This window comes from Loxodonta africana, chromosome 6 (assembly GCF_030014295.1).
Source record: "Loxodonta africana isolate mLoxAfr1 chromosome 6, mLoxAfr1.hap2, whole genome shotgun sequence".
NCBI lineage: Eukaryota > Metazoa > Chordata > Mammalia > Proboscidea > Elephantidae > Loxodonta > Loxodonta africana.
Genome location: NC_087347.1, coordinates 114,614,283 through 114,636,265, shown reverse-complemented (window position 1 = coordinate 114,636,265; position 21,983 = coordinate 114,614,283). Strand labels below are relative to the sequence as shown.

The 21,983-nt window shown below is 35.7% G+C and overlaps 1 protein-coding gene across 8 annotated transcripts in view; it reads left to right on the top strand.

Moving 5' to 3' along the window:
• CCNT2 (cyclin T2) overlaps positions 1 to 21,983 on the top strand; it is a 43,997-nt gene that overhangs the window by 16,895 nt on the left and 5,119 nt on the right. For 3 of the 8 annotated variants that reach the window (XM_023543010.2, XM_010586346.3, XM_003405866.4), the window contains 5 exons: positions 8,987 to 9,115; positions 10,743 to 10,803; positions 13,447 to 13,509; positions 16,849 to 16,894; positions 18,557 to 18,720. In XM_023543010.2, coding sequence (XP_023398778.1) covers positions 10,788 to 10,803; positions 13,447 to 13,509; positions 16,849 to 16,894; positions 18,557 to 18,720 — 289 coding nt within the window. In that variant the 5' untranslated portion in view covers positions 8,987 to 9,115; positions 10,743 to 10,787. Of the gene's footprint in view, positions 1 to 528; positions 3,572 to 6,353; positions 6,521 to 8,986; positions 9,116 to 10,742; positions 10,804 to 13,446; positions 13,510 to 16,629; positions 16,724 to 16,848; positions 17,214 to 18,556; positions 18,721 to 21,983 lie in introns of those variants that run through there. The other 5 variants (XM_023543009.2, XM_023543008.2, XM_064287270.1 and 2 more) reach the window with 5 other exon arrangements.

Here is a 21,983-nt window from a genome sequence, read left to right as displayed (position 1 = left end):
GATTTATACCTTCTGAAAATGAAATCTAATTCTACTTTTAAATTAACAAATGTGCAATAAAGTTATACATGGTTAAGATACATGTTAATCACCAGTATTCACTGAGCTGTGATTAGGCTTACGGTAGACAGTTTCTGAACCATATAGCTTAGTAGCTAAAATTATATGGTCAATTTCTGTATGACTAGCATTTTCTTTTGTTGGTGTGTGAAAGTGGAATTGCTGGGTCATATGGTAACTCTAAGGAGCCCTCGTGGCGCAGTGGGTAAGCACTCAGCTGCAAACCAGAAGGTTGGCGGTTCAAACCCACCACCTGCTCCAGCAAAGAAAGATGTGGCAATCTGCTTCCGTAAAGATTACAGCCTTGGAAACCCTATGGGGTAGTTCTGCTCTGTCATATAGGGTCACTATGATTGGCCGACTCAACGGCAACAAATTTTATGGTAACTAGACACCAATCTTGGATAGCTTTTTAAAAATTGTCAAGCTGTTTTCCAAAGTAATCATGTCATTTTACTTCCCTACCAGAATGTTTGCAGATTCCAGTTTCTCCACATCTTCCCCAACACATGTTGCTGTATCTTTTTATATTGTAGCCATCCTAGTGGGTGTGAAGTGGCATCTCCTTGTGATTTTGATTTGCATTTGCCTAATGACATTGAGCATCTTTTCATATATTTATTGGCCATAACTGGCATCTGTACAAGTGGACCTTACCAGAGGGCATACGCAGGAATCAAATCAACTACATATGTGGAAAGAGACGATGAAAAAGTTCAATATCATCAGTCAGAACAAGGCCAGGGGCCGACTGTGAAATAGACCATCAGTTGCTTATGTGCACGTTCAAGGTGAAACTGAAGAAAATTAGAACAGCTCCACGAGAGCCAAAGTATAACCTTGAGTATATCCCATGTGAATTTAGAGACCATCTCAAGAACAGATTTGACACGTTGAACACTAATGACCAAAGACCAGACAAGTTGTGGAAGGACATCAAACATGAAGAAAGCAAGAGGTCGTTTAAAAGACAGGGAAGAAGGAGAAGACCAAAATGGATGTCGGAAGAGACTCTGAAACTTGCTCTTGAACATCAAGTAGCTAAAGCATACGAAAGAAATGATGAAGTAAAAGAGTTGAAGATTTCAAAGGGCGGCTCGGAAAGTCACTGACATGTGCAAAGACCTGAAGTTAGAAAACCAAGAGGGAAGAACACGCCCAGCATTTCTCAAGCTAAAAGAACTGAAGAAAAAGACTCAAGGCTTGAGTTGCAATATTGGAGGATTCTACAGGGAAAATATTAAACAACACAGGAATCATCAAAATAAGATGGAAGGAATACACAGAGTCACTATACCAAAAAAAATTGGTCAGTGTTCAGCCATTTCAGGAGGTAGCATATGATCAGGTACTGAAGGAAGAGGTCCAAGCTGCACGGAAGGCATTGGCAAAAAACAAGGCTTCAGGAATTGATGGAATACCAATTGAGATGTTTCAACAAATGGATGCAGTGCTGGAGGTGCTCACTTGTGTATGCCAAAAAATCTGGAAGATAGCAACCTGGCCAACTGACTGGAAGATATCCATATTTGTGCTCATTCCAAAGAAAGGAAATCCTACCAAATGTGAAAATTATCGAACAATATCACATACGAGTAAAACTTTGCTGACGATCCTTCAAAAGCAGTTGCAGCAATACATCAGCAGGGAACTGCCAGAAATATCATTGCTGATGTCAGGGGAATGCTGGCTGAAAGCAGAGAATACCAGAAAGATGTTTCCCTGTGTTATTGACTATGCAAAAGCATTCGACTGTTTGGAGCATAACAAATTATGGATAATATATGAAGAATGGGAATCCCAGAACACTTAATGGTGCTCATGAAGAACCTGTACATAGACCAAGAGGGAATTGTTCGAACAGAACCAGGAGATAACTGTGTGGTTTAAATTCAGGAAAGGTGTATGTCAGGCTTGTATCCTTTCACCGTACTTACTCAGTCCATAAGGAGCCCTGGTGGCACAGTGGTTAAGAGTTCAGCTGCTAACCAAAAGGTAAGCAGTTTGAATCCACCAGCTGATCCTTGGAAATCCCATGGGGCAGTTCTTTTCTGTCCTATAGGGTCACTATGAGTCAGAATTGACTTGACAACAACAGGATTCAGTCTGTATGATGAGCAAATCAGAGAGGCTGGACTATATGATGAAGAACGGGGCATCAGGATTGGAAGAAGACTCATTAACAACCTGCATTATGCAGATAACACAACCTTGCTTGCTCAAAGTGAAGAGGACTTGAAACACTTACTCATGAGGATCAAAGACTACAGCCTTCAGTATGGATTGCACCTCAACGGAAAGAAAACAAAAATCCTCACAACTGGACCAATGAGCAACTTCGTGATGAAAGAAGAAAAGGTTGAATCTGTCAAGGATTTCGTTTTGCTTGGATCCACAATCAATGCCTATGGAGGCAACAGTCAAGAAATCAAAGAGTGCATTGCATTGGACAAATCTGCTGCAAAAGACCTGTTTAAAGTGTTAAAAAGCAGAGATGTCACTTTGAAGACTAAGGTGCGCCTCACCCAAGCCATGGTGTTTTCAGTTGCCTCATATGCATGTGAAAGCTGGACAGCGAATAAGGAAAGACGGAAGAAGAATTGATACCTTTGAATTATGCTGTTGGCAAAGAATATTGAATATACCATGGCCTGCCAAAAGAACAAACAAATCTGTCTTGGCAGAAATACAGCCCGAATGCTCCTTAGAAGCAAGGGTGGTGTGACCAAGTCTCACGTACTTTGGCTGTGTTATTAGGAGAGATCAGTCCCTCGAGAAAGACATCATGATTGGTAAAGAAGAGGGTCAGCGAAAAAGAGGAAGACCCTCAGTGAGATGGATTGACACAGTGACTGTGACAGTGGGCTTAAGCACAATGGTGATAAGGGTGGCACAGGACCAGGCAGTGTTTTATTCTGTTGTATGTAGGGTCGCAGTGAGTTGGAAGCGACTCGACAGCACCTAACACCACCGCCACCATTGGCCATTTATATATCTTCTTCGGAGAAATGCAGATATTGTTCTCATTTTTTAATTGCTACTTTGTCTTTTATTATTGAGTTGTTAGAGTTACTTTTAATATTCTGGATGCCCGTAACTTATCAAATACACAATTTGCAAATACGTTTTCCCATTCTGTAGGTTGTCATTTCACTTTCTTGATAGTGTCCTTCGAAATACATATGTCCAGTTTATTAAAAATTTTCATCATTTGTGGTTTTGATATCATAACTAAGAAACCATCACCTAATCCAAAGTCATGAGGGTTTATTCCTGTTTTTAATTTTTGTATATAGATCTACAAACAGCCTACAGCTTTATTTTTTTTTGTCTGAGTATCAGTTGTCTCAGCACCATTTGTGGGAAAGACTGTTCTTTCTTGAATCGTCTTAGTGCTCTTGTTGAAAATTAGTTGAACATAGTGAATTTAAGGTTTTATTCCTCAACTCAGTTCCATGATCTACATGTCCTCCCTTATACTGGTACCACAGTCTTGATTACAGCTTTGAATGTAAGTTTTGAAATTGGAAAGTATAAATCCTCCAACTTTGTTCTTCGTTTCAGGATTGTTTTGGCTATTCTGGTCCCTTGGATTTCTGTGTGAATATTAAGAAGATGGGATTTTGATGGGAATTGCATTGAAATCTGTAGATCAGTTTGAGGAATACTGCCATCTTTACAATATTAAGTCTTATGTGTAATGCTAGTTCTTATTTGTTCAGTGGTCTGAAAGAAAATGTCCTTTTGTAAGATTTATGTAGAGTATTTGAATGACCTATGCAGTGTTAACTGTCCTTCTCAATACTATATGAGGGTATTATATTTGGTGGAATTTTTATTGTGGGCTGGTAGGAGCTGAGTCTGCATAAGGGAGAATAGAGGCCTACCTGTGAAATTCTAAGTGTACTTTATAAGCGGGTTTTTTTTTTTTTAGAAGCATACTTGTAATGCGGAAATACTCCCCCAAAAATAAATTCAAAACTGCCATGTTGAATTAAGCATGTTCAGTATGTATTGTTTAACTACTCTGGAAGTCAAGACTTGTTCTCTGAAGCAGTACTGCTTTTCAGCAATACTGAATACTAGTATTTTTGAGCCTTTATTAAGCCAGCTTTCTTTTAAATGTGATTAGATGGCCCAAGTAATATCAAGCCTGTAAAAGGTTTCTGAAATTCTCAACATAAATTTTCTTATGTGACAATATTATATTCACACATATTTGGATAGGTAAGAAAATAATAAAATGTCAGGTGTAGCATATATTTTCTGTAATGCTGATGTTTTCAGTGCAGCAAAATTGAGGGTTTAAGCTACTTTTTCAGGTAGTACTGGAATTTTGGGTCTATGGACTCAAGCTTGGTGATCTTTCCTATCAATAAATGGGCATTTTGACCTATTTCACTTTCTTCTTTGGAGGAGAGCCATGATTCCCTTGTCTTTCATTATATGTGAGTTTCTACTACTTCTGTGAGCCTAGGACCTTCTTTTTGTGAGCCTTTGCTAAGGTTATACTACTACCACCCAGAAAACCCAGTGCCGTCTACTACTACTTCTCCTAAACTATAGCCTGAAAGTTTATAAGACTCTATAGTCTTATGCAGGTGATTTCTAAATATTGAGTTGTGATACCTCCAACTAGATGGATATTTATTAATGAAGCCCTTTGAAAGCACAGGAAGTAGTTACCCTAGTCTTAGTTGGGCAGCTGTGTGTTTTGGGGGTAGTTAAGGAGCAGGGGAGAAATGGCTTCACCAGCCTATAGGACCTAAAGGTGAAACACAACAGCAGATAAGAATGGGCTCCTTGGCAATCGATGTATTAGCAAATAGAAAGTAGACTTGAAAGCCTTTTTTTTTGCTTCCATTAGGGCTTTTCTGAATGAGTAAAGTTGGAGAGTAATAATACAGCTATGACTAGTTCTTAAATACAAATGTACACGCAAAGTGTGTGCACAAAATTAATTATTAAAATAATGAGGGCCCCAGCAAAAGGACATAGTATACAGAGTAACTGGAACTGACTGATAAACAGCCATCTTCAGTGACTTAGAAATTACCCAACCTGTTAATTCAAACTGACCTTGTCTCCAGTTATCAAAGTTGAAGCCAGCAATGGAGAGGAGAGTGTAGAATGTCAGCAGTGGGGGCATCATGAGCAGAGAAGGGAGACAGCACCCAGGAATGGGCAGGAAAAGAAAGGGAGTCAGACCAACAGGTAGGAATGGAAACAGAGGAATAAAAAAGGAGAAGGGGGTAAAAACAACTGGAGCAAGAAGGAGCAAGAGTAATACAGATGTAAACCATTGAAGTAATGTCAAGTATCATGATTCCAGTGTTTGAATCTGCTGAGCTAGAACTCCAACACAACCTTTAAAGAGTTGCATTTAACCATGGACAGAAGAATGTGAACAGGAAAGAAGGGAATTAGAAAAAAAATAAGTTTGTTAAATCACTTTTTAGTTAAGACCAACACTGACAATACAAAATTGATGTTTACTTTTTCAACATACTAATAGTAATATTTGAGTCATATTGCTCAAATATTACTGGGCACTGTTTGAAGTGCTTTACATATGCTAATTCATTTAATACTCATCACAGCTTTATAAGCAGTTACTGTTACTCTTATTTCACAGGTGCAAAAACCAAGGCAAAAAGAGAATCATTTGCCTAGACTAGTCAGATATCAGAGCCAGGGTTTCAGTGAGGCAGTCTGACTATACTCCAATGTACGTATGGTGTATTTCTGTAGAAATTTGTCTTGTTTTGAGAATGTAAAAATCCCCTTGAAATGGTTGTACAACTGCTAGAGTGACGAACTGTGGACACTATTTAAAAGTTAACGTCCCTTTAGTTATTATTACTTTACAAAGTTTATTAAACTCTGGGTACCAGCACACAAAGATAGGTAATGCATGGTGACTGCCCCCAGTGAACTGAATCTCACTATGTAATTGTTTGTTCACTCAAACTGAACCGAGTGTCTCTACTCCTTCGCCAACAATACTGGTGTGAATTCTTTGGCTTTGAACCAAGTTCATACACGTGCCAGTGGATGTTTGTTGCCTTCAAAAGACGATGCTCACCTCTAAAAGCCATAGACCAACTAGTGATATTGCCATTACCCAAAACTTGTGAAATTCTTTTCTTTTAATAAGCCACACAGCCAAATCAGCTTTCCATTCAAAAAGCAGTAATACCTAGTTTGATGACCTTCCTTAAAGTTAAAACCTCATGTGGATATTCACAAAGTATTTATCTAAAAAGGTGTTTTGTTTTGTTTTGTTTTTACAGCCCTGATGGAGTAAAATGTTTGCAGGCTGTAGAGGAGGAAATGTGAATGGAGTTAGTGGATTTCACCAGGAACTTTGGAAGAGTGTTGGGTATTAGTGTTGCACTGGAGGAGGATGAGAATTGAGCCCTGTTTAGAGGGAACAGAAAGACTTCTGTGAGGAGTGTGGGTAAATAAACCAGGAATCTACTCTGAAGATCACTGCTTGGCTCCCTGAATACTTGATTTTTAAATTATTTGTAGAATTTTAGAATCATTCAGTAGTACACATACTTTGTTTCCATCGAGAAATGGAAAAATTGTGTAGTTTGAAAGTATTTCTTGATATTGAGGCTTACATTTACCACCACCAGTACTCCTAAAAGTTTGAAGAGAATAGAGCTTTGGGAATTCTGTAAGGTTTGACCCAGAAAAAAGCTCATTGGAGACTTTCATAAGTGCCTTTTAGGCAAGTAAGAAAACTTTTGGACCATCTGGCAGTTAAGGAAATTTAACTATCAAATTTGGTCTGATTTAGCTTTTGACTTGAGTATTAATTCTCTTTTTGATATATTGTTCTAGCATTCAAAGGCTGGGAGAAAAGGTCAAGGTTTAGCCATCTGCCTCTTGAATGAGATAATAAATGAGAGATTGTGGGAAACTGAGAATATCTTCATTTCATTGAATGTGTTCCTCACATTTCTTACATTGATGTTGGCTCTTAGATTTTTATTGTGGCATTTGGAATAATTTGAAATTAATATTGGTGCCTTTTTATGTTTACATATGGATTATCCACATCTCATTCTTTCAGTGAACATCGAGGGACAACTACACAATGCTGAGTAATGAGAACACAAATGAATAACTCATTCTCTGTGTTCAAGCCACTTCTAGATTGGAAGGGCAGATAAAATTAATAAACCAGCAGTTAGAATACAGTGTAAAGGCCAATGATAGAGGCATATATAAGTTCCTTTTGAGTAAAGGACTCAGGAACTTTCCCTTGGGAAGAGGTAATCTTTGAGTTAAGCCTTTAAATAGAAAAGGAATTAATCAAACAGAGAGAGTAAATGGTAATGATAGGGAGTTTTAAGTATGTGAAAAAATAACTGAGATAGGGAATAATTGTCTGCTCTCAGTTAACTTCTATTTTCTACTTCTCAGTCTGTCTCCCACCCTAGAGACGGCTATTTATCTGGTATTTCAAGGATACTAAGTAATATTGATGTTGCCTGATTAAATCTCTTGTAAGGAATAATAGTGGTTTATTCTAAACCTGTGAAAACTAAGTTGCTTTTATTGCACATTCTCAATTTTTTTTTCAGTCTTTCCCTTGTAATTTTTAATTTTAAAAGGTGGAAATAAGTTAAAAGCCTACATTGAAATTATCCAGCTCTTTCAGAGTACATTAGTTCTGGTTGTTGGGAGACAAACACACATGATTTTAGATGTTTTAAATATTTATATAGCAGGTAGAGACTCGAAGTGATTTGTACTCCATTTAATCATCTGCAAGTGCAGTTGGATCAGAGAAGGCCCCGTTTAGATACAAAAGCCAGTGATTAAATTCTGCAATGATTCCTACAAGGTGATTGTTTTAAAAACTCTCAGAGGAAAGGATCCATCTTCCCTATACCAGAAATTTTCTCCTTATATTACCTACCCAGATTATATTTTGGCATCATTTATGCTTGCCTCCTCCCAGCCGCCCCCATCTTTGTTTCTCTGTTTCTCTCTTTTTCGGCATTATTTCTGTATAGTGACTGATGAACCCCCAAGATACGGTGAGATGCTGATAATTCATCTCTTAAAAATTATATCCCTGAATCTTGATATTTAGAAATACCATTTCATGAGACATTTATTATATGTAATCTTAGAATGTTACTTGAGTTTAAAGTATACCTTTACCATGTCAGCAATTATTTGTTTTATTACTGACTGTTGGGGTAAATATTTACTCTAAATTGATGTTTCTTTTAGTCAGTATCTTTTTAGTGCTATATTCTTGTACTTTTGTCCTAAGAACATAATCTTGATCTCCACTTGCCAAAGTTTTTACTCTGGTGATTTGTCTTACAGGTTTTTACTCCCATTTTTTTACCTGCTGTAGTGAAGTAATAGAAATATTAGATAACATTTTCGTGGTCAGAATCCTCTTATTTTGCTCTGTAGATCCCTTTTTCTGTCCCTGAAACCAAGATTGCCTAGCTCTTAGCCACAAAATGAATCTTGGCTCAATTTAAAAGAGCCCTGGAAAGTGGCGACTCCATGCCCAGAAAGGGAGCAGAGTGAGGCTGCTTTACCTACTTTTCATCTTGTTTTTAAGCTGTGACTTCATTAGTTTGCTTGAGTTCTTTTTCTCTTTCCTTCTCAATGTGCAAATTAATATTTAAACTTATTTAACTAGCATCTTTTCCCTTTTCCCCTTTGGTATTTTGCTTGTAAAACAAGCAAAATAGATTTTATAGCGTGGGGTTACTAGTTCTGTTTAATGAATAGCTTAATTAAAATTCTTTTATCAATCTTGTCATAGCCCAACTTGCAGTTCATATTATTAATATTACATTCCTTTCCTTGCACACCCCTCCCTTAGAAAGTAGAGGGTTTTTCCAAAATTTGTTTAAGTGACCAAATTTTATCTTTTCTGCAGATAATATCACCCACTGCATTATTTTTGGCTGCAAAAGTGGAAGAACAGGCTCGAAAACTTGAACATGTTATCAAAGTAGCACATGCGTGTCTTCATCCCCTAGAGCCACTGCTGGATACCAAATGTGATGTATGTAAAGTCATGTTTTTTTTTTTGTTTTTCTCTGAAATTTGAAACTATTTCATAATTTGGGCCAAATAAAAATGTAAAGCAGTTAATGTTAACCATCCAAATGCTGCTTATTTTTATTACCACTTTAGAAACGTAATACCAGGAAGCAATCTGGCAGAATCATGTTTTATGTATGTTCGTGAACTCGAATGCCATTCTGAATCATATAGGGCTTTGATTCGAGGTACTTTGATTCAAAGGTACTTTTAAGTGTTTCTCATTTTCCCATTGATCTTCACAGCAAGCCTGTGATATATTTAGAAGGTAAGTCATATCACCTACATTGTTCAGGTGTATATGAGACCAGAGGGTAAATAATCATTTGAGATTAAATTGCCGGCCGATATAGGAATAGAAAACCTCTGAATTTACCTCTAGACCAGTAATTAGTCTTTTTAAAGAGTCGTTCCTTTATTAATACATATACGCTGTTTCTGATAAATGAAGATGCATTTTACCATACATGAATGAACAGCATTTTATTAGTATTTTAATTTTCCTAAAGGGTAATGTTAGTTTCCAAACAATTTGTTATCAGCAGGCTATATTTGAAAGCACCATTTAAAAATTTTCTTATATTTTCTTAAAATGTAGGCTGGAATTCTGTGCCTTTAAAATAATTTTTTGGCATAATTATTATAAGTGGGTTACTTAGGACTAAGTCTATCTACCAGATTATATTCATTCAGTTTGATTTGGGACAAATTTAAGGTTCAGATTAATTTACACTTTGGCAGAAGTATGTCTGATTTTATTACTGGCATGTTTTATCCTAGATGTTGGCTTTAACAGAGTAAAATATTAGTGTAACCATTGAATAAATATGGAATTTGCGATTATTCAAAGGTGGTTCTCATAGTTCCTGTTAATGTTACAAATTCAGAATTATTTCTAGTGAATACTTTAGGGTATTGTGAAAATAATAAAAATATGTTTTAAATAACAGCTCAGTTACCTTTCCAAAGGGGAGCGTCAGTAAATCGAAACATGCTTTCAGTCTCTGGTTTAGCACTGTGTCCTTATATAAATGAACATTTGTGTATGATATATAATTTTCTCACCACCTTAGTTAATTGCCCTGATCTAAAAATGGGATGGCTGAAGTTTTTCATGCCCTTTCTTCCCAGAGTGATTGCAGTAGGGGAACAATTTAAGTTTGAAACTGAGGGGAAAGGTCCTCTGCTGTTTACATTCCCATGGGTGTGTGATACCTTATTTTGGCATTTGTATTGGAGCCCTGATGACACAGTAGTTAAAAAGTGCCCAGCTGCTAACTGAAAAGTGGCAATTCAAACCAACTAGCTGCTGTGCTTTTCTAAAAATTAACCTACCACCTTTCATATTGTCTTTAGGTTTTTGTTTTTGCTTTGTTTATATTTCCTATGTATTAGAAAGTAATTCAGTTTGAACCTGTTACAGAAAATAGGTTTTCTCTATCAGTCTCAGTGTATTTCCCTCATATTTTCAAACTATTGTGGTTCCTTGTAATAAATCTGTAATTCTTGTGGGATTTAGCAGTCCCATAGATTAGTAATAGTGCTGTGTTTATCTGAAGCATTTTAATATTATTATTTTTACATGACAGGCTTACCTTCAGCAGACTCAAGAACTGGTTATACTTGAAACCATAATGCTACAAACCCTAGGTAAGTACTAATATTTTTTTTTTTGCATGTGTTGTTTGGTGCAGTACTCCAAATAAAATGAATATTTCTGGAATGATTTCATTATTGAAGAAAGTTGTTTTAAAACAAGTTTTGGGGTTAGAATAGTATTGTCTGGTTATTAGGAAATCATTTTTCTAAAGTTTAAGTTCAATTCTAAAGTTTAGAATTAAAGTTCAGAATTGAAGGGTAAACATAGCCTTCCCTGTGATTACTTAGGTTTCTAGATAGTTGGGTCACCCACCATAACTACATTTTTGGATTCACTCAGCCCAGGTACTGGTTGGCTCTGATGTGCACTGGAGAATAAAATGGTTCTTTAGAACTGTTGCTTATGATTGTAATATGTATAAACATACACAGCACTGCTTACTCTCCTAGAGCTTACAGTTAGTATTTAATGAATATGGCACACAGTCTTCAATGTGACAATAATTATTTAAATGTTGACCATCCTTTTCTAAAAGTTACATCTTCATATGCAAGGTTCTTGCAACTTAAGTGATCTCTAAAGATGATTTCTGGAGAAGGACATCATCCTTGATAAAGTAGAGGGTCAGTGAAAAAGGGGAAGACCCTTAACGAGATGGATTAACACAGTGGCTGCAGTGTGGGCTCAAGCATAGCAATGTGAGGATGGCGCAGGAACGGGCAGTGTTTCATTCTGTTGTGCATGGGGTCACTATGAGTTGATGGTACCTAACAAGAGCACATCACTTTACTGATGAGAAAATTGAAGCCTAAGAAGGTTATGACTTGTCTGAAGTGATGTAGTTAAATAGTGGCAGAGTTACCATGTTCAGATATTCTTATAAAAAACTGGGCACTCCTCCCATGTTTACTTCTGGAAAATTGAGCAGGTTATGGTGGGAAGAATAATGGGCTTTGGGAAGATCTGGGTTTAAATTTGTGGGTCTGTGACTTCCTTTGTAAGCTTAGGCAGTTTCTTTACCTGTTTTACCTCTGTTCTGTTTATGTGAGGTGAAATAGTAATACTGCCTTCCGTGGTTGAATTTGAAAATGAAAGACAATGTATAAAAAAGTTTGCCACATAGTAGATGTGTCATTAAAAAAAAAAAACCAAACCTGTTTCCATCGTTGATTCTGACTCATAGTGACCTATAGGACAGAGTAGAACTGCCCTGTAAGGTTTCCAAGGAGCAGCTGGTGGATTTGAACTGCTGACCTTTTGGTTAGCAGCCAAGCACTTAACCACTGCACCATCGGGGCTCCAGGTGTGTCATAAGCAGTCATTATTAATTATGGTAGTTACTTTTATTTATTATTCAATACCCAAGTGTTGAATGGAAGTGTGATCGTCAGCACAGCTTTTCATCATGACAGTCTTTTCATTACAAAAGTAGCTTGTTTGAAGTTTTTATAATATAAAGGATATAAAAAATAAAAGCGAGAATCTTCCACTTAATTCCCTCCAAGTCTAATGATTTCACATTAAGTTATTGTTTTATTATATAAAATATATAAATTTATGTGTATAATGGGAAAGTTAGACATTTGAATGATGAAATTAAAAATAATTATAAACTGCTATTATAAAGTTATTTCATTATGTAAAATCTTTATATTATATCTATATTATTTATGAAAGATTCTTAAGCAGGGAGAATGAATACTATTATTTTAAGGGATACATTAGAATTTAGAGGATATACCTGTATGGCCGCCTTTTAAATTATTATTTTGCAGGTTTAATTACAGTAGAAACAGACCACACAATAACATGATAAACCCAGAATGCTTTTGTTAGGATTTTATTCATTTACTAAAGTGAAGGTTCTAGATTGGTATTTACTTTAAAATGAGAGTGAGAAAGTCAGTCCCCCTCAAGGGTTTATTGGATACTGAAAGCTTTTCAACATTTCATCTTTGGTTTTAGCAACAGTGATTTAATGAATCTTGAGACCTAAATGGTTCACTTGCTTTAATGATTTTAATTATTAATGAAATGTAGTTGTAAGCAATCTGGTTGAGACGCTTTGATCTAAGGCATAATAAATAGATAGCTGCTGTTGAGTCAGTTACAACTCATGGTGACCCGTGTACAATAGAACAAAATGTAACCAGGTTTTATGACATCCTCACGATCACTGGCACTTTTAAGTTCATCATAGTAAGAAAATTTAGAAGACTATGTCATTTTAAAAGCGCCATTTCTACCACTGGAGTCCAAAGGTTATTTTTATGAAAATTTTTCCTTTCACATCTTCTAAAAAAAAAAGGTTGGGAAACGTGGTTGAATTCTCTGAGGGAAATTAAAATGGTGGGTCAAGCTTAATAACATTTTCCATGATTTTAGTTTGTTTTTAACTTGAGGACAGTCCCACTTTCATTACAACTTAATTTTAAATAAATATTACCCTTGTTCTTCAGCTAACTTTGATACCTGTTTTCATAATTGGAACAGTGTTTTTGAGAGGAGATAATTTCTTGTCATTGGAGGTATAATGAGCGTATGGAACTAATGAAAAGCTTTAACTTTGTCTTTGGATTTCTTTTTAATAATGAAGAATATAGTAATCATCTGTGGTTGTGTGATGGATGGCATTTCTCAGGCAAGTATTGCAGTGATAAGCAATTGGGGAAAAAAAGTGCTTTTCGTTTCAGGTTTTGAGATCACCATTGAACACCCACACACAGATGTGGTGAAATGTACCCAGTTAGTAAGAGGTAAGTAGTCCCTGAAGCTTTTAAGATGTGTTAGTGCTTTTAGTTACCTGTAATTGATTTATATGCTCTTTTGTGCTTATAGAGTTTTGTTAAGCTTTATTAAAATGAGGGGAAGTGTTATTTTAAAGTATAATTGTTTACTTTTCTGCATCTGCCTATTCCTCTAGTTCTGTTGTGGTTCTTCTGCCTGGTGAGTTAGCCTTCTTTAATCTTAGATGAGAGTCTCATTTCGTTAAAAAATTGAGGGTTTCCAAATCTTAGGACTCCTCCCAACCCCCACTGGGCTGTGCTAGTCCTGTTTCAGTTAACTTTTAAATTGTGGGCCAGTAATACATAGGTGCAAAAAATAATACTAATTTCTGGTTTATGCTGAATTTTCATTGACTTCTTGAAGAATACCAGTTTTAAGAATTTTGAGGACAACTATAAATGTTTCAGATGAAAATTGTGCTTGTTAGATTAGTCATTTTTGGAAATGTTTTGCCCATATTCATTTGAACAGAATTAATACATTTTTAACATTCTTTAGCATTACTAAAAAATGGTTTCCTTTTTATATATAGTGAGAAAATAAATACAGCATGATACATAGTTTGTGGTGTGCCTGTTAGACCTTTTATAAACAGTAGAAGTTTTTGCAGTAGTTGACTGCTTGTAAAGCCTGTGGAACGTCTGTCCCTCCTGTTAATGAATCCTGTGTATCTGTTGTCGCATCCCTACACATACTTCCTACATGTTGTTATGCTTCTTACTTCTGCTTTCCTGTTTCCTGTTTGAAGTGTATGTACTAATAGCAACCACTTGGGACCTGTAGCATGCCTTTTTCTGTTACTTTCTTTTTGAAAATGAAATTTTGCAGTTTCATTCTTTTACCACCAGACTTCTTTAGGTTTATCCTAATTAAAATGGGTAAGACATTTGAAGATCTTTTTGTTTTGTTTTTTGTCTTTACCTAAATATTCTCACATTTTATTCATTCTAAACTGAATTCATTTTATGCCCAGGTAGGATTTTATTACATTAATGACTGCATTCAAAAACAAAAAAAAGCTGTTAAGAACTGGACCTCTAAAATTCCACTTACATATTTGGTGTCTTTTTTTTTTTTTATCTTAAAAGCACATGCTGTGATTTGTAAGGTGTAACATTTAATTATGGTTTCCAGCCCTTATGGTTATATAAATGTATTTCATAGCACATTTTTATCCCCAGTATCACAGTATAGTATAGAATTATATAGATAGCTAAGTGTAAATGTTGAGTTAAGGAAAAAAGCTTAGCGTAGTTAAGCTTGGTCAGAGTAACAGCCATATGATTTGCTTCAAATTGAGCGCCTGTTGAAGGAAGCTATTGATATTGGTTAATATGTATATTATTTATATATTTTTAACTTAGGAAATGAAACTGGGTTTTCAGCTTAGTATTCTTGCTTGAAAGAGCCCTGGTGGCGCAGTGGTTAAAGCACTCAGCTGCAAATCAAAAGATTAACGGTTTGAACCCACCGTCCGCTCCAAGGGAGAAAGAGGTGGCAGTCTGCTTCCGTAAAGACTGTAGCCTTGAAACCTCTGTCCTAGAGGGTTGCTGTGAGTCAGAATTGACTGGACAGCAATAGGTTGTTTTTTGGGTTGTTGTTTTTTTTTTTTTAATTGTGAAATTTGAGTCCACTTCTTTGAAATTCTTTATAAAAGTTTAATACTTCCTGTAAATGTTCTTCTATATCTAATGAATCTAGAGGCATGAGGTCATTTCATCAACCAAAACAAAATATTTAAATCTGTTTTTTTTGTTGTTGTTGTTAATGTTTAAAATGTGACCAATTCTTAAGAGTGCAAACCATATATATGTTGAACTTCATTTTGTCTCACTAACATTTCAGAAAACTGTTTTACATCTCACTCCATTTAAAAAGCATTCTTTCATGTTTGGTGTCTCTTTTTTTTTTCCTTTATTACAACTTCCAGCTAACAAAGAACGTTTTCCTCTGCGTTATTCCTCTGTTGTACAGTGACTGTTCAGAGGTCTTTGAATTTAGATACACTCCTAGGTGAAAACTCCTACAGCAATTTAAAATTATTTTTCCTTCCTTCTCTACAAATTTTAGTGTTTGGGTGTGGAGAACATAAATTTGGTTTCTGTAAAGTCCTTTTTCCCTCCTTCGGAGATGAAAAGATTGATATTATGCTACTTCACTGTAGAATTGGCTGATGTCATTTTACAGGGACCTTTCACTTCTGTGATTTCTCCTTCCCTCCCCACCAGGAAAGAATGCCATACTTAAGTCACTGCCTACAAGACATCTGATACTTTGACCCTCTTCCTTAGCACAACTCTGCTAAGCCCAAATCCCTTTTGTAAAACCTTTGTTTTGGTGATCCACAGGGGTAGCAGGGATTACAGGTGCCAAGGATAAAAAATAGGAGTTGGAAAGGAATTTGAGGCCTATTAGAAAAAGGGTGGAGGTGAGGTGAACTGATCCTAGGTGAGCAGAGGGGAAAGGTATGTCAGTGATTTTGAATGTAATTGAACAAAAGGGGTATTAAAGCAAGGGTATCATCCCTCTTGGGAAGAATAATAAGAGACAGCAGAAGGGGGGTGGGGAACAAAACCGTTTTCAGTGTCTAAAGAAGCTAGTTGTTAAAAACTGCTTTTCTGTTGGGGACCACTGTTAAAGCATCCTTATTCCCCCCTAAAGTATCTTTTATAAACATTGTCTTTAATTGGATTCTGCAAATAATTATTGTTTTTAAATAATACAGTGGAGCTTCATGTATCTACACTTTTAAGATGTTTCTAGGTTGTTTATTTTCTGTTGATGTTTAGTAGCATGGTGAAAAACAGCAGTTCTGAGTTTTGGGGGGTGGGGGTTTGTTTTATTTTGTTTTCTTTGATGGAAGTACTTAAGCCAACTTAAATATGATGACTGAGGATTAAGTCTGGCAGGCAACTCTTTGTATTTTGTATTAGACTTCAAAATCTTCTCTTCTTCTTCTTCTTTTTTTTTTTTTTTTTTAAATCCAGGAGAATGCTTTATTGCACCTTTTAGCTGACTAGGTGCTTAACTTAGTAACAAGTTTAGCCCTTGTAACTGGCTAGCTAAAAGCAAATCGGCTTGTTTCTCAGATCTTTGGGGGATAGCAAGAAACATTTGAGTGAATGTTGTTGAAGATTTTCAGTAGTATAGAAAATGATGGCGCTCTTGTGATATTTGTAAGTAGTAAGTAAAATTTATTTTTTTGTGTACAAAACTTTGAAGTTTTTGTTGTGTTGAGAGCTTTTTTGATGGTAGCATGTTAAAGCTGATAGTATCGTTTTCGTTTTTTTTTTTCTCTTTTCTTACAGCAAGCAAGGATTTGGCACAGACATCCTATTTCATGGCTACCAACAGGTTGTTATCCTGACCCTCTTTGTTGCACTGTTGTAGCACACTATAGCTTCCTTTAATGCAGGGCCCCCTCAATGTGTCTCTTACCCTTGTTGCAACAGGAGACTGGACCATCTACTGTGGTGGTACCTTCCTGTTTGCTTTGCGGTGTATTGTACAAGGGACTTTTGGCACAGAGGGGTTAAATGCACAATGTGAAGTGTAGTGGTGCTTTCTGATGACATATTCTCGATTTGTGAGTGCATAAGTCTAAAATTGGTAGCCTGAATAGCAGCTAAAGATTACAAAGAGCTAAACTTAACGTAGAAATTCGAGCCACTTGGTAAGTATAAAGCTATTTCTAGTTTACAATTATAGTTAAATGACAGTTTTTAAAAATTTCACCTTGATCCAACCCTAACCTTAAAATAGTCATTTAAGTTTTTTTAAATAAAATTTACATAACTTGGGGTTTTTTGTTTTTTGTTTTTTTTTCCCTGTTAAATATCCACTAGTAGTAAACTAGAAGTAGTCAAGTCCTATCATTACATGGACTTGCAGAAGTACAATTTTACTTTCAAAAACTTCCTTTTCAGTTTACATAAAGCAAAGTGTGATGGCTTTGTGGTTGATCATTAAACATATTCATCAATTCTGAAACTGAACTTGAAAATTAGTTTTAAAGAGGCTTTAATATATATTATTCTGTTCTAGATTGATTATATTAATGATTTAAGTTTGTTTTTTAAATGGGTCTTCGGGGAAGAGGGAACCAAACCAGCTTTGTATCGTCCCTAATTTCTTTTGACATTAAGAAGTTTTATTAAAAATTTTAGATTGGCAAATACGAATCTGTTTTCTTAGATACATGCTTTTGAGATTTAACCTCTATTCTTTGTAATTCTGAACAAAAAAAAAGACAAAAATTTGGTTAGAAAAGGCCAGCTGTGACGTGTCATTTTTGGCATATAGTAGAGAGAAAAGTAGTATTTTTTTAATATTTAGCAACATTGGGCCTGGAAGCTGTTCAGCAAAAGGTAAGTTTTCTTTGTGGTTTGCCGAAAAGAAAACGGGGTTTACGTAGATAGGTGTTAAATTCTCTTTGACTTACTTGAGAATTTTGTTGGTCATAAGAATGCTGGTTAAGCCACACCAGATGGTATAACCCCTGATCATGATGTGACGTTAAAATTACTTTGTCAGTTTTATATAGTCTTCTGTTTCTTTTTCTTTACATTTCGCCATGAAATTACAAAAGAAACAAAAATACTACAGAAGAATTCAAAAAGTGTTGTGCTTATATATGTTACTAAATTGTGATTATTGCAAATATACACTAACTTGCCTGATTTTTATAAATAAAGACAAATACTTTGAATTTTGGTCCAAAAACAAATTTTTAGGAATATTGATGTACTCGTAGTATTGATAAAATATTATATATAGTAATAATAACCTGGAGAGTAAGGGCTGGGGTACTTCATAATCTGTATAGGTATTTCAGTACAGAATTTTTATATAACTTACAGTGTTAGCTTTTAATTTAATAAAATAAGGCTTTGTACTCAACTTAAAGAAGAAAACTTACCATTTTGTTTTTGCTCTGATCTTACTGGTAAATATTTTTCTTTGTTTTACATGTATGAATTTCTATGGCTGTTCATTTGCAAACCTGCTCTACAACAGTCTACATCTTACAACCTTCTGTCTTCAGTACAAACCAACAGTGATAGCATGTGTGTGCATTCATTTGGCTTGCAAATGGTCCAATTGGGAGATTCCTGTGTCAACTGATGGAAAGCATTGGTGGGAATATGTGGATCCTACAGTTACTCTAGAATTACTAGATGGTAAGTAGAATCAGGAAACCCTGGTGGCATAGTGGTTAAGAGCTAAGGCTGCTAACCAAGAGGTCGGCAGTTCGAATCCACCAGGCGCTCCTTGGAAACCCTATGGGGCTGTTCTACTCTGTCCTATAGGGTCGCCATGAGTCAAAATTGACTCGACGGCAGCAGGTTTGGTTTTTTAAGTAGAATCAAGGCTTTTAGAGAAACAATTTTTTTACATTAAAAATATTTCTTAAGCTTTTTATTATGGAAAAATTCTCTACTTCTGTATAGGTTTGAAAAATAGTAAATCCCTTTGCACCCATTGTCCCGTTGATTCTGCCCAGTTCAGCCCTGCCCCTAATTTGATGCTAAATCCCAGATGTCGTTTCATCTGTTAATATTTCAGCTTGTATTTCAAAAGACTCTTTAAAGCATAACTATAATTATATAAACAAATGAATAGAGTGAAGATAAGAATTCCTTAGCCTAAAGAAAAAAAAAAGTTGAAGGTATATTAACTGCCACTGAGTATCCAAAGCCCTTTCAGTACTTTTCACAGAAATATGGTCAATAATGCTGTAGGTTGGTAGTGCAAGTATACCTACTTTAAAATGTACTAATTTTGTTGAGTTTAAAATGTGTAGAGTCAAAGTTGGGTGTTAACTCTTCATATTAATATAAAATGTAAAGCAGTGAGCTAAAGGGATTTTCAGGGTGCCATAATTCTTTGCTTGGTAGTGCCACTGACGACAAAATGTATATTGTTGCCTTGCGTTAAATATGAAGAGACAAGGAAAAATTGGGGATACAAGTTCTGTAAATTATGAACATGGAATTTGGGGGTGTCCTGATAAGAAAGTAATTTCTCTAGCTGAGAAATAAGAGAAGCTGGCCAGAGATGGGAGATTTTGGGGAGTATTAGAACATTTTAACCAATACTGTAGATTTTGGAAAGAAATAAGCTATCTAACTGACCTAAACTGGTATGTCAGGTTTTTAGCTTTTTGGGAGAGGGGGCTTTTCCCAATTTCTTTTACAAAACGAAGTTAATGGGAAAACAATTTACATCTGTTGCTTCCGAGGACGTCTGTTACATAAAGTGAGAGACTCCTGTAGCTTTGAAATGTGATCTTCCAATAAAATCTTTCATGTTTTTTTAAAATAGGGGTCAGCAAACTTTTTCTGTGAAGGGGCAGATACTATTTAAGGGTTTTATGAGCCATAAGTCTCAGTTGCAATTGGTCCATTGCAACTGGACAGCTCTGCCATTGTAGCTGAAGAGCTGCTATAGATAATTTCTAAATGAATGGGTATGGGGTACACAAAAACAGGTGGCTAGGTCCATTATTCATTTGGGGAGCAATTAAATAGGAATCTTGGAAACTTAACACATTGAGAATTTTACCATATTATGTCATGTAGTCGCCTTTTCTGCTTTGAGCACTAAAAAAATAACTTAAAATTTAAGATATTAAAATGTTTCGGAGCCCTGGTGGCACAGTGGTTAAGAGCTTGGCTGCTAACCAGAAGGTCAGCAGTTCCAATCCACCAGTTGCTCCTTGGAAACCCTGTGGGGCAGCTGTACTCTGTCCTGTAGGGTCACTCTGAGTCAGAATTGACTCCACAGCAATGAGTTAAGATGTATCAGAATTTTAGTCTGGTGTCTGAAGCATGGAAACCCTGGCGACGTAGTGGTTAAGTGCTACGGCTGCTAACCAAAGGATTGGCAGTTGGAATCCACCAGGCGCTCCTTGGAAGCTCTGTGGGGCAGTTCTCTGTCCTATAGGGTTGCTATGAGTCGGAATCAACTCGATGGCACCGGGTTTTGGTTTTTTGGGTCTGAAGCATCAGTGTTTACTGAAATAACTTACTAAGTGTTCCAAAAATGAGACTGGCTTAGGAAACTTGACCTAGCTGTAAGGTTTTGTTGTTGTTGCTGCTAGTGCTATTGTTATAATGATTAATAATAAACCCCTTGTATATTTCTTTGTGTTTTGGATTTTTCTGTATATTAATTCTGGGTGAGAGGGACCTCTTGTTTTAAGCACCACCTTCTTGATTTTTGTGCATGTAGCTAATTACTTATGTTAACAGTGATTATTTGACAGATCCTTTTTCTCCTCTGCTATAAGTTTTAATAGAGTAGGAAACTTAAGAAAAACAAAGCTTACATTTGTGCTGGCTGTGTACCAAGTTGTGGCCCAGGAACTTTGCGTGCATTTTTTGACAACTCATCTGTTAAAGAAATTGAGTCAAAATAATTACATTTTGGACCCAAAAGTATCATGAATCTGCTAGATTTACTAGGGTCAGAGTAGAAACATGGTCTTTTTTTCAGATGAAGAACCGGAAGTCCAAGCATTAGGTTTTTTTCCAAACTAGATCAAAAAGCTCATAAGACTTTAGTAGAGAACATCTGTGAAATTGTCATAGAAATTGCATCTTGAGAAATCAGTGGCTAGGTTTCTGTTCATGGAGTAAGTATTAGCACACCTTTTCACAGGTTAGTTTTTGGAGAGTTATCACAGCTTGTGAACTTAAAACGGTATCAAATTATGTATGGTCACTGCTTTTTTGAGAGAAATTCTATACTGTATTAATTGTCAGTCTTCACATTTGCCTAGGGTAGTTTTCTTTGGGTATTTTTCCTGACCAGTATTAACAAGCTTATTACCGTTGTCTCTACTGAAAAAACAATAAATGAATGTGTATAGTCTCTGCTGAAGATCCACCCTGCACCTCCCCACCGCCCAGTATTGGGGTCAAATTGGCATTTGGTTAATACTAAGTGATATTCAGATCATTTAACTAATATTAACATTTGTCTTGAGAGTGGCCGATAACTTTATTAATACTATTTTGGGGTGTAGAACTATACACCACTTTGGAAAGGTGGGTCATCTCATTGTAGTCCTAACTTTAAGAAGAGATTGATGTAAAAATATGACCGGGGTAGAATATTAATACGTTGATAGTGTTTATTGCTAGGAATTTTTTTTTTTTTTCATTTTTTTAACATTTAATTATGAATTTTAAAATTAAAATGCAAAACAGTTCAGAGTTTCTTAATCCAACTTCTGCTAATGTTACATAACAATATCATTATCAAAACTAAGAAATTAACATTATTTCAATACCATTAATTAAACTACAGATTTTACTCAGATTTCCCCAGTGTGTTTGCCGGATTTCTCCACTGTAAAATTGCTATTTTTTCTCATTATAATTAATAAATATCTTGGGAGAGATGATGTTGAAATTATACAAATTCCCTGTTTTTCTTC